General features: G+C 39.5%; 1 protein-coding gene across 1 annotated transcript in view; it reads right to left on the bottom strand.

Annotated features, from left to right (window-relative positions):
* The window catches only part of FBN1 (fibrillin 1), a 242,811-nt gene that overhangs the window by 95,949 nt on the left and 133,262 nt on the right, over positions 1 to 13,600 (bottom strand). The window contains 5 exon segments of the mRNA XM_014522437.2: positions 893 to 1,018; positions 2,387 to 2,509; positions 3,879 to 3,932; positions 5,653 to 5,805; positions 7,922 to 8,044. Of these exon segments, the coding sequence (XP_014377923.2) occupies positions 893 to 1,018; positions 2,387 to 2,509; positions 3,879 to 3,932; positions 5,653 to 5,805; positions 7,922 to 8,044 (579 nt within the window).

The following is a 13,600-nucleotide window of genomic DNA, read 5'->3' as shown; positions in this document are numbered from 1 at the left end:
CTGCAAAAGAACCTTGTTTTCTAGGGAGATCCAGCTGTTGTCTGGTTTTCCAGTTAAGTTGGTCAAATGATTTGGCCATACATTTAGCCAGCAACTCAAATGGATTTAAAATTAAGACTTTTTATTCTTCACACAAACCCACATGTACAGTCTTTTATAAAACAACTGTACTTTATCTATACTAGCACTTCCCCACTGTTGCCAAAAACACTGGCACAGTGGCCCTGGCAACAGCAACTGAGGAAATGTTAGTTCACATCAAGCGGAGGTGTTTTTTCCACCAGGTTTCTAACTCTTGTATGTGGTAGCCTTGAGAGCTGCGAGGTGGCTAACTCTTTATGTGGTAGACTTGCCTCCTATCCATTGTTTCCCTTTTATTTCTAGACTTCACTTAAGACAATTTATAAAACCATGAAATGTTGATATTACTTTCTTTTCATATAGCTAATGATTAAATAAATAGTATGAGAAGCTTTTTTATATAAATCCATCTGCATGGCAAAATTTAAAGTCCTACCCCTGATTTTTTGTCAGAATACAAAAATCTTACATATTTTTTCTTAATACAGTATTTTTAATATTTATAAACAAAGGTATAATATTTCACTAATCTCCCTACTGTTCTCAGTAAATGACTCTAGAGTAAATCTGTGTCTCTTTTGGATTAGAAATTTCATTAGACTTTAAGATTTGGTTGACTGAATTTAAACTAAGTATTTTTTAAACTTCAGCATGAAATGCAACCATTCTGCTTTGCCTCAACTGGAATTCATATCAGCTGCTAACAAATAAAACTGTATATGATACAAGCTAATACAGACTCCAGTAACATGGTGAAAAGTTTTAAACTGCAATTAAAATAGCTTGAATGTAATGGGGTGTTATCAATTACCTTCACATGTTTTTTGATCAGGCTTGTATATAAATCCTTTGGGACAGGTGCAGGTGAAACTTCCAGGGGTATTTCTGCATTGCCCATTGTCGCAAAGCAGTAAGTTCAATGCACATTCATCAATGTCTGCAATGAAAATTAAGAGAAAAAAAAGACACCCTGACAAGAGCCCTTTGCAAGAAGTCACATTTCATTATGACTGATCTTTGTGTGTGTGTGTGTGTGTGTATGTGTGTGTGGTGGGGGACAGAGGAAGTGGGGTGAGGGAGAGGGAGAAAGAGACAGATGTGTCTTTCAAAACCTTTGAAAAATGTTGGAGATTTCTTTATAATTTTAGAAGCAAGGCCTCTGAATTTATTTCAGATAAAAATGCCCACTCCAAATAAAGCTACAGGATTATTATAAAGTATAATAATGAAATATTCTTTTACCATTACTAATGATGACTGGCACTCAAATAAAGGAAACAATAACAGATTCATAAATAACAGATTAATTATTTAAATGATGCATATACCTTCTAGAGAAAACTGAATACTTACTGTTTTAAAATTGGAAAAACTTGAAAACCCTTTCAAATGTTGTTGATCCCCTACCTGCATTCTGTTGTTCTGTTTATTCTACTAGAAATTTTCTTCAAAATTTCTCACTGTTCACATTACCAATGAAGCAATGCCACTGTTGGCAGAAACTGTGATAAGCACAAGTTCAAATGGGCTGCTGCTAAATCAACATATCACATCTAAGTGAGGCTAAAAGTGGTTAAAGATGCCATCTTCCAGCCTACACTTGAAGCAGTGGTGAAAAATCTGAGTGAAAATACTAGTGTGGACATGGTTTCTGGGAAGCCAAACTGTAAGACCTCTTAAGGAGACCTTTGGATAAATTGTGGTCACTGGAGAAAAACTGCATGAAGATGGCAAAGGGCCACGAATGACAGGTGAACATTAGGAAGATGCAAAGACCAGCCGGGAATATTTGGATGTGTCAGACAAACCTCAAAATGTGTTGAGGAAGTTGGGAAGACAGAGAGGGTCAGAGCAGCAGATGGGAACTACGGAAGTGTTAGAAAAGACAGGGTGATTTGAGTAAAGCAAAATCTCTGGGATACTTCACAGGACTCCAGGAAAGTTGAGAGAGAGGAGCAAAGGGAGCATTAGAGAGGAATGGGAAACAGCTGTGATGAAGCATGAATATGCACTGGCCTAATAACTGGGTGGGCTTGGGGAGCAGCTGGAAAGGTCACAGATGAGTTGGGGAGGAGAGAAGCGATACTATAACTAATGGGCAAATGATCTAGGATATGAAACATGTTGGAGGACAGGAAGACCATTAAAGAGCCCAGAAATGAACACAGAAGGATTAAGAATAAACAACAGCACATCGAGATATTACATTTTGATGTTTGAATTTTTTCTTCCCCATCTCAGAGAGAAAGGCAAACATCAAAATTTAATATGGAACTTTTAATAGGGAAAATGAGATATTTCATACCCAGGCAATTTTTTCCACTTGAATCCACTTCATATCCAGGATTACATCTGCATTTGTATGTTCCATGCAGATTCTCACATTCTCCATTGGGGCAGAGTGCAAGGTCCAAACATTCATTAATATCTACACAAATGCAGAAAGTTAACAATCAGTGTTTTTCTTTTGGAATATCACATTCACTAAACTAGACAAGATCATTCTTTTTAATAGCAAGTTTCCACAATTTTTCCCATGATGAATTTTCAGTTAGTAACTCCTGTGAAAACACTGCCTCTGAAGAATGAAGAGCATCCCCATTATGGTGGCTAAATTCCAGCACTAACCCAAAGGTGTCTGTGAATCCTGCAATGGCAGTTACAAGCTGGAGATTACTTGAGAATCCTTACATGAGGATTGGGGGAATGAGGATCTCGCACCTGAAAACATACAGTGCTAATAATCACTGAGTTTCTGTGATTATTATAACTTTCCAGTAGGCCTGTGCTTAAGTAGTTTTTATTGATTTTTTCCAACAGAACACTGATGCACTTCCTGCTTTCAGCTGAAAGCAGTCTCAGTAGGCTCAGGTGTGAACACTGGTTACAGATGAAAGGCTTTGCAAGATCTGGCTCTAGCATTTTTAACACTTCAAAGGGAAGTGCAAGAACCAACTAAACTCTGGTCAATCCTGATGAATTATGACACTATTAAAATGAAATCACTGTGAATTATGGACAGCTGAAGACACTGTTTTTTATTTTACTACAGAACATGGCATGTGCCAACTGTTTAATGTGGGATAACCTGGGAGTAAGAGGGATCATTAGAGAGCAATTCAACAGCTTAAAGACTATTTTCAACATTTTTTCACAGTTGGTCTTTCACATCATAGATATGGTACAGAAAATGATGATTTTTTTTTCTCAAGGCAGTTAATTGAAGGGCAATTTACAACCTGATCTGAATTTAGGTTGGATAAGCAAGTTTTTATCTCAATGCATTCTCCCTATTTTCAATAAGGCATAAGATATTTTAGCAGTGGTTGGTGTCACCAGGCCTGCTCAAACTTTTGTAATTAAGTTCACCATCCGTGTGGCACTACTACTTATCTTCCCACCATCCTTTGTGACTGAGATAAAAATAGCTAAGTAAGATAGCAGGCCATTAGCACATTATGGCTTGCTAACTCAATATAGATCCAGGGTTTTGTTCTCTATGTAATGGAATATCAGTATTATAGTAATAATCTTTTACAAATCTACTTTTTCCAATAACTGCATAAAAAAGCCTGATAAGAGTGAGCGCTTACACTTGGGCTGTCATATTGCTGAAATGGTATGCTCTCTGGAGTTAAACCTAGGCACGTTTCTTTGAACAGGATGAAAAAAGCAGTTCATACTATTTCCCAGTGTCCTTCCCTCCACAGTGTAGTAGTAGGTCATCACATTTACACACCACCTCACACATTCATAGCCTGAATGTCTTTGGTCATAACAATGTAATGCATTCTTACCAGCTCCTGTTGCAGTCAAGCCTGGTCCACTGCTGCACAAAGCCTGGTATTCAGCTGAAAAATATTTAAAACATTTACTCTGATTCTTTTTAGGTTAAATTATTTAAAAGTCATCTTACAAAAGCAGGTTCATTATCTCCTTGTAGTAATACAACTTTCCATTATGCTAAAAATGTCATTACTCTAAAACTACAAAACATGAAGCTATTTTAGCTGGATCATTCAAATTGCATGTGCAATTTAGCCAGACAGGTCTGGGCGCATTTTTCCACAAATCCAGGCTATAATAGTGACATGGGTGTTTAACTAGAATATAGACAAACAGAATAATTCTGTGGGACCTCTCAGAAAATTGAGCCTAACATTCATTTTTATAAGGAAGTCTGTCTCATAAGTATCCTTGTGGGTCAATGTGTGAAGAGCTTCTGAGCAGATTATCTGAGCTACAGCCAGAGACAACCTCCTACTTTCAAAAGTTCTTCAGTTTCTGCTACATTTTTTCCTTGAACAATTCCCTCCTCTCCTCCACTCAAAACTGAAGATGTTCTATGTACTCTTTCTTTCTGAGCTGGCATCTTTAACAGTAGAAAAGGTAGGCAAAACAGCTTGGAAAAACATCTCAGTGCTCTGTTAAATTAATTCAAATATAAAACAGAAGTGCATGGCATTGTGTCCTATACTTATAATAGTTATTAATTCTATTGGGCAGTAAGAAGGGAGCATCCTGATTCTAACAGATGCTGCTGGAAAGGCTTTTTCATGCTCTGATAAAGTTCTAATGTTTTGTTGCTATTCTAGCAAACGAGACCCATTGTAAAATAGTGACCAGCAAGTGTGCGTTGAAGATCATACATCAGGTAAATTAACCTGATTTGTTTCAACTGGTTACATGTTTCTAGCCCTTTTCATGAAGTTGCCAATTAAAACAAAGACGCATTCCTTTCTTCCGAAGCTATTTCCATGCTACACATCATCCAGAACATTTTGTTTGATTACAATCATAATTTCATGGACATGAAGGGAACCAATGGATGAACTAGGAGCCGAATTCTGCAAACTGTCTCCATGTAAGGATCACTGGTGAGCTACTGTCTTACTCACTGGCTCCTACAGCAGAGCTATGCCAGCACTGCATTCCTTCAAAAAGTACTTTCCCAGCAGCAGTCCACACAGAGACACAAAGAGGAAGACTACAAGGTTGTCAATGCGCCATTATGATCCAGGTAAAATGAATGGTTTTAGAGGAATCTGATGAAAGGATAAAATATTTTCAGCCAGTCCTAATTGACCTTCCATTTCTCTGTGCAAAATCTGAAGGTATGATTTTGACCCCTAAGTTATTTGTGGACATACTTTAGGTCATTTAGATAGTCAAATATCTAAATGCCAGGTGCACTTAATATCTAAACATTTAAATGATCTAAACTGTGTCCATAAATAATTTGAGACCAAAGTTATGCCTACAGTTAATAAAGTCCACCAAAATGAAAGCTATTGTTTGAAAATCTGTCCTAATTCATGCAGCTACTATGGGCCAAATTCTTGGTGTTAAACATTACTCTTTAAAAACAGTCACTCCTTCCTTTTACACACATGCAAAATAGAAGACTTTTCCAAAAGCACAGCCAGCTGTGTGGCATGCACCTGAAATTACAAATCCAGTCCTCTAGATTTAGGATATGTGGGAGACTTTGTTGTACAATGCTTTCAGAACTGTTATAAATCTCAACAAAAAGTGTAGGTTTAGGTTTCTACTTATCAAACGTTATACTACCTGAATTTTGGGCAGGACAAGGCTGGCAGGGTTCTCCAAAGGCATAGTCTGTGCTGGCACAACAGCATTCCGATTTAGTAACAGCACCGGTCAGTGCTCTTACACATTGGCCTCTCTTGTATTCACCATAGCATGTGCTTCGCATATGCGTATCTAAATACCAAAAAAATCCAACATAATCCTATTGTAGGCACAATAAAATACCATAAATAGATGTAGTACTAGATTTCAAATGCTGAATGTCAAAGCTTGAGACATATTACTGAACAGGACCATAAGAAAGACAGCCTATCAAAATATTGTTTTGAGAATTGAATATGTGGGCAATTTAATTTTTCATTTCCCTGACTTATTTCACCTGGGTATCTCAAAAAATCTTCAGGTGGCCTGGATTCATAAAAGTAGCCAAAGAATCAGGGACCCATAGCTGATGCCTGGATTCCAAAACAATTTTTTCCTTGCTGGAAAAGATAATCCTGCTTAAACAATGTTATTTTGGAATATTCTGTTTTGTTCTTAAATGCATAGGTGGGACTCATTTCGTATCAAATTGTGTGTTTGTTTTCCAGAGTTCATTATTTGTTCCTTATTCATAGTGGGCCAAATTCAGCACTGAATTAAGTCCAGTGAGTTGGTATACTGTATAGTATGAGGATTGGGACAGGAGTGTTCAGCTATGATCTCAACTCCATAGTTTCCACAATACTTTCTGGTAAGAAAAAAAAACCCATAAGAGAAAACCGAAAACACTAAAACCTTTGCTTTAAAGTCATAATTTCAGGTAAAACAACCAAAAAACCCCTGACATAGAGATGGTCACACAATTTCTACTACTAACTAGAAAAAAGGTCGGATAAGGATTCAGCAAACACAAATAAACAAGCCAAGAAGACTACTTCTATGTATAAAATGAAGCATGAAGCATGTCTTTTCCAGATTGGGGATTACATATGAATATGTTAAATCAATGCAACAGACTCTGAAGAATTTACAATGGGTTAAGAACATAAGAACTGCCATTTATTGGGTCAGACCATAGGTCCATCTAGCCAAGCATCCTGTGTCTCAGTAGCAGAGAGTGAATGCTAACAGGGAGAGTGAACTGGGTATGAACAGGGTTTCTTCCACTGTTCCTCTCTCACTTGCAGCCTCCAGTATTTAAGGTCTAGGAAGTTCTAATTCAGAGGCTGTATCACTAACTCCTGTGCTCAATAGCTACTGATGTCCCTATCCTCCAAGAATTTGTCCAATCCCTTTTTGAATCTGTCAGTTTTCCACAACATCTGGAGGCAATGAGTTCCATACTTTAATTACACACTGTGTAAAAAAACCTTCACTTTGCTACTTTAATTTTGTGACCCCTAGTTCTTATGTTGTGAGACAGTAAATCTCTATTTACTTTCTCTTCATCCTTCAAAAATTTGTAAACTATTACTATATCCCCTCTCAAGCATCTCTTTTCTAAATTGAACAGATCTAGTCTCTTTAATCTCTCATATGGAAGCCCATCCATACCACTAATCATCCTTGTTTCCCTTCTCTTTACCTTCTTTAGTGGAGGTGCAGGGACCAGAAATGAACACAGTATTCAACGTGTGGATGCACCATGGATTTATAAAAGGGCGTAATGATGATTTCATTATATTGCAATTGGTCTTGGTTGGGCAAAGAGATAGATTTTTAGTAACCAGAAAAGTTTTTATGCCCTGCTTTAAAAAGACTAATATGTTGCTGTAGAAGACATTTGCTTACATGAAAATGTTACTCATGAGTGTAATGACAAAACCAAAAATCCTCTTGTTATATACAAAGGATTTCTCTTGAAAAAGGGAAAACTACAATGTGCAAGTGGGAGGTACACAGGAACACTAAGAAACAGAAAAGGTATACAAAATTTTATAAAAATGAAACAGGTGCTTGTGCCTGCTGTATATTATTAACAGGTTTGTGTGATTGTTTAAAAATCATGAGGCCAGATTATCAAATGATGAAAACTGATGTAGCTCCACTGACTTCAACACAGCTATAAGAATTTACATCAGATAAGAATATGATTTGTTTATTTTAAAAGAGAGAAAAATGGGAGAGAAAAGAAATGGAGCAAAATGAACTAGCATAGTAAATGTCACAGATAAATGCATCCATTAGCATGGGAGCATCCCCCCCTCTACCCACAAGTGGTATGTTCAAACTACAAGGAGTCTGTCATTCCAGATTGAATGCCTTAGCCTAGTTAACTGCAACTCGCCTCACAATGAGCTTGTCTTACCGACACACACACGTCCATCTAGTCCCACTGCAAGCCCAGGGAAGCATTCACATCTGAAAGAGCCATCAGTGTTCACACAGCGCCCGTTCATGCATATTCCAGGTGTCTCGCACTCATCAATGTCTGTAAAAGAACAGAATAAGCTTTATTAGAAATAAAATTAAACAGTTTTCAATGCCTGGCTGAAGCTTGCATTTGTACAGCTTCTTTTCAATGTACCCCATAAAAAAATAAAAAATTAAACAGACTTCACCAAGTGAAATATTAATGCAAATATATTTTTCATTAAAAATAAAAATCCCAACATTAGCTCATTCTATATAGCAGAGAGAGCAAAATTCTGCATCCTCTGGATTTTTTCCCCGTTCAAACAGCTACATTTTCCTAATACGTTCCCTTGAGATGCGTAATCTAAAATAAGGGTCACTCAGGCAAAAACATAATTAGAGGAAAAAGGAAACTCCGGCTGTTAAGACAAAGGACTTGTGTAGTGTTTAACATGGCATTCCCTTTCTGTATTACCATTTAGTTTTTGCTTTAAGAAAGCAGGCCAGAATGCAAATTAAATCTTTGACCCTTTTGAAGGGCCTTCATGCCTCCCCCACAAAAATATTTCTTCTTTCTGCTGTGAGTTCAGTTTTTGGGAGCACTATTCAATGCTTATAGTCCAAATCCCGCCTGCACATCATGTCCTCTTGGTTATCTGCATGACAATTGTGTTATAGTATACGCTTGTTATAACACATTTCCCCTTTCCATAAACTTTTTAATGGGGAAATTGCACATCAGCCTTGTAAGGAATTTTTTAATGATTTGAGTGCTGTACAACTGCTAAGAACAAGCTACCAACTTTGTCCAACAATAGCACATGGAACAATAAGCCCCATAGCAATGAAACAAAAGGATGAAAGCTATTAATATTAGATGGTTTCAGGAAAATGTCCAATTAGTCAAACGTTTTTATAGACTGTGTACACTGCAAGGAATGACAGCATTTTCTTGACACACGGAACATGCTATTTTGTGTAGCCAGTGATTAAGAGGGAAATATTTTAATACATTGTTTGGAAGCACGTGAAACATTTGCAAAATAATCACTTCATGACAGCTCTCCTTAATGTATACAACAGACAGCATGTGTGACAATTTCCTATTTTCTGACCTTAAAAGGGCAAATTGAGAGTGAAACACCTCTGTGTTTTACTTAGTTTGTGTTGTTTGGCATGGAACACAACTTTTATGATCCAAAATTCCTTGTTCAAATTGTATTTTAAAATAGAAGTTCTATTAAAGTACACAAGCTAAATTCATTTCACTTTAGCCTACCACCTCTTATTCTGGTTCAGACAAATGCACAAATTGTGAATGTTTTTTCCTATTTTTTACTCAGTCCTTCCCCAGACAGTACTCTCACTGAGTTTGCTTTAAGAGCTGAGTTAGATTTCAGAATTTGGCTATACTGTGACAGTGGTGTGAATCAAATTCTTTATTCTTTAGCAAGTATACAAGTTCTGTGAAGAACTGGTGCACGAGTTCTTTCAAAGACAGAAGTGAACAAGCTCAAACATGTATATTTCCTCCTCAAATTACAAAACATTTATTAAACTCATCAAGATAGTAAAGGTTGGAATATGTAACATTTTTTTCCTGTAAAACTCAAAACACTTTACCAAAGTGGATATAACATCATCATTTTGTAGAGGGCAGAAAGTTAGGGCATGGTAGCACCTACTTCAGAGAGGTATGAGTTTATGCAGGCAACTCCATCAAATGCTGAAAGATTTTACAGAGGGAGAAACTGAGGAATAGAAAAATAAAGTAATGTTGCCCACTCATGACATTTTAAGTGACATCCTGGCACATCCCTGACTTCAAGGGACCAGGACTTCACAACTGTAGAGGCAGACACAGAACCTAAGATTCTGATTACTGGACTTTGAAGCCTCCTTTAGTAGAAGGCTATATTTTAACAACCCAGATGAGTGCCAACTTTCCTGCACATAACTTGCCAGTGAACCTCAGCCTTGTTCTGAAAAAGCCATCTACCAAATTAATTCTCTGGTCTAATTCGTCTTTGCCCTGTCTTCTTGAACTGCTAATTAATGCCAACTATAATGGCCTTTTTTGGATGGGTATCCTAGTGTCCCTACATTTTTTAACTGAAGACATCATATTTATCAGGCCACTGAAATGCCACTTTCAGTAATTGCTAATTTGAGCAAAATATTTTATCTGAATAAAACAAGCTCAGAATCTACCTGGTCTCTCCCTGCCAGTCCCTTATTCACATTCATAGAAATCTGACAGCAAATCAGACAAGGGGTGCTGTAATGGTTAATGCATTTAACCTGCCTTGTATTACAGGGAGCATACAAGACTATGGTATAACATTCCTTTTTGGAATATTTTTTCGTAAAGCCTGAGTGGAAATTTTCACAGCCAGCCAAGTATATGCCCCGTATTCATACTTGCATAAATGCCAGTTTTATGGAACTAAGAGTCAATTTCAGTAACATTAATGAGGGGTTAGAAAGTCTTCTTAAGGCACCCATGCTTGTAATCTCAGTAACAAATGAGACCCTTAGAAAAGTATTGCTGCATATATGGCAGACCTGATATTCTTTTGTTGGTCCCCAAAAAATTTGGCACAAGCACATATGTGATTTCATATCAAAACTGCTTGGTTACCTGTCCACCTTGTTGCATAACTGTTGGTTTGTGTGCACATATACCCAACCTGTATGTACAAAAGCAATAAAGGAATGTGAAATCTGGGGCCAAGCTCTTGGATGGTAAACACTGATGTTCCATCATTGTCTTTTACAAAGCTGAACACATGTACATCAGCAAAAAAAAACTGGCCCTAACCATAGCTCGCATACACATACAGTGTAAAAATCTGGCTCTCAAGGTTATTTACAGATGCTACTACTTTTGTGTAGGAGAGAAACCAATAAACTCTATCAGCATTCACAGAAGGGAGTCGTGAAGATGAGCAATAATAACCACAGAAAAATCATGTAACAAAAATTCAAATAGAATACATCCACCCAAACATCTGTATACATATATACAGGTTGGGGGAGTGTGCACGCAAACCAACAGTTATGCAGAAGGCTGGCCAGATGTCCAAGCAATTTTGATATGAAATTACACCTGTGCTTGTGTCAAACTTTTAGGGGATCAATAAAAAGAATATACAGTTTGCTGTATATGCAGTACTGCTTTTCTAAAGGATTCATTGGCTATTGAGTTTTCAAGTGTAGTTACCTTAAGAAGACTTTCTAACCTCTTATTAGTGACACTGAAAGGGACACTCAGATCCCTTCTACATATTACAGCTATTGTGCAATTAACAAGTTAACTGTGCAATTAAACTGAAACCAGATACATGTGCAAAGTACTTATCACACCATAAAAAGCTCCAACCAGTTATAAAGTTAGATCCGGAAAATATGTACCAACTTGATAGCTGGGTGCAATCTAGCTTTAATTTGCATGTATAGCAGGGTCTCCCCTGAGGCTGGAAGCCCCCATCAGCCAGAGAGGCTCCTAGCTGCAGAGGTACACCATGTCCAGCAGGGGATAGAAGTCCCATACCTGAGAGGACTCTCAGACCCTGCTGCACCCAGCAGCTGCAGGACTCTGGGTCCCAGCAGCAGCGGGGCACAGCTGTGATCTCCCAGCCCCAGAGGTGCAAGGTGTGCCTCACGGCTGGGAGACTGCAGTCCCACAGCTGACAGGACTCAGAGCCCCAGCTGTGCCCCACATGCAGCCAGTACTTTGGGTCACCCATTTGCCAGTGTAGGGGGAGCACAGGATGGTGATCCCAGGCTCCTTGGTACTGGCAACAAGGTGGAATAGGATGTAATGTGTGATCCCACAATCACGTGCGATGTGGCAGGAAGTGCAATTGTGTGGATCCCATACTAGATCCTATTGTGCCTTTACCTGAACATGCACAGGGGACCTTAAGGTTACATAAAACTGGCATTTAAGTATGAATATTGGGCATATATTTGGCTGTGGGTGAAAAATTCTACTCAAGCTTTATGAAAAAATGCCAGAAAGGAATGTTACACCACATACAAGCATAAGCATAAACATATACTTATGCACATGTACATATACATATACATTTATGAGTGCTAAAACTTCATGTTTAATGATTTTTTCTGTGGGTTTTACGTACCTATACAGTTATTAATGTACTGATGAAAGTTTTTTTAGAGAACTTTGCTCATTATATTTTGAGAATCCATGGGCGTGTCCACACATGCAAGCAAGTGCGCTTGCAGCAGCTCAAATAAAAGCAGTGCAAATTTGAGCCGGGGCTTTTTGCCTCAGCGCACATGCTCGGACATGCACTTTGTTGTGGAGCAAATTGTGCCACTTGGGGCAAAATAACCCTGCCTGGCTCCTCCTGAATCTGCAGCCAGGGGGAGCTAGAGCCCGGGGCCAGCACCTGTGTTGTCTCCAGCACTATAAAAAGCTTCCCTGTCCTGGCCCCAACAGTATAAAAAGCCACCCTGGCAAGTAGCTCAGGGCTACTCACTCTCAGGAGCTTCTAGGACCCAGCCAATTGGTACCTGGGGACACTACCCCTTGTGCCAGCTGGACTGCTGAAGCAGCCCTGAGAGTTCCCTGCACACTCTACCCACTGCAGCAGTCTGGCAGTGGGGGCTGCTGCCTGGCTGTGACCTGCTGTGCACCTGCCAGACCCGGATGGGGACTGCACAGCCAGTGGACTGTGGTTGCAGGGTTGGCCTCTGTGTGGCACTACAGCCACGTGTGCCAGGAGGTCAGCCATAGCCAGCTGGGTCCAAGGTGCCAGCTCTGAGCAGGCAGGGTCCTGCCACTGGCCTCCCAAGCAGGAATTGTGGTGTTCCCTATTGGAAAACTGAAAAATCCCTGATATAAAAAATTCCAAAGTCACTCTGTAAAATACCCCCAAATCCATGTTCCTCCACAAGTAAAACAAAAGACCTCTATAAAGAAAGAGAGAGAGAGAAAGAGTGAGACAGTGATCAGTTGGACAATGTTTTATTGATATATATACAGTGTTAAAGCATGTCTCTAATAATAAAGTGAACTCTAAATACATGTTTCATGAATTTATGAATATATATTTTGCTGCCCTCCCACAGAGACAATGGCTGCCCAACAGGGGATTCACCCCCCAACAGGGGGTTCGGCCCCCACACAAGGGGTACAGCCCCCCAACCGGGGCCAAATGGCCCCCGCAGGGGCTACCACCCCCCCTGCAAGGCCCACATGCTCCACCCCAGCTCCCCAATTGCTACCCCACCTGGTCCCATCCCCCACCAGTTGCTGCAGCCCCCTCAATTTGCACCCCCAGGCCCCCAAGGCTTACCCCCACAACTCCAGGCACCATCAGTTAAAAAAAAAACAAAAAAAAACAACAAAAAACAAACCCCAAAACCCCCCCCAGAGGGGGCCGGGGGGGGGGCTGCTGGGGCTGTCGCTCTGCCTGGCAGTGTGCGGGCAGGGCCCCAGTCAGCCAGAGGGCACCTCCAACTCCTGGTAAGTGCTGGGGGGTGGTTTGTTTTTTTTTTAAACTATGGGGTGGGGGGCAGGGATCATAGATTCATAGATGCTAGGGTCGGAAGGGACCTCAATAGATCATCGAGTCCGACCCCCTGCATAGGCAGGCAGACA

Source organism: Alligator sinensis, unplaced genomic scaffold (assembly GCF_000455745.1).
Source record: "Alligator sinensis unplaced genomic scaffold, ASM45574v1 scaffold814_1, whole genome shotgun sequence".
Classification (NCBI taxonomy): Eukaryota; Metazoa; Chordata; order Crocodylia; family Alligatoridae; genus Alligator; species Alligator sinensis.
This window is presented reverse-complemented; position numbering and strand designations above follow the sequence as displayed.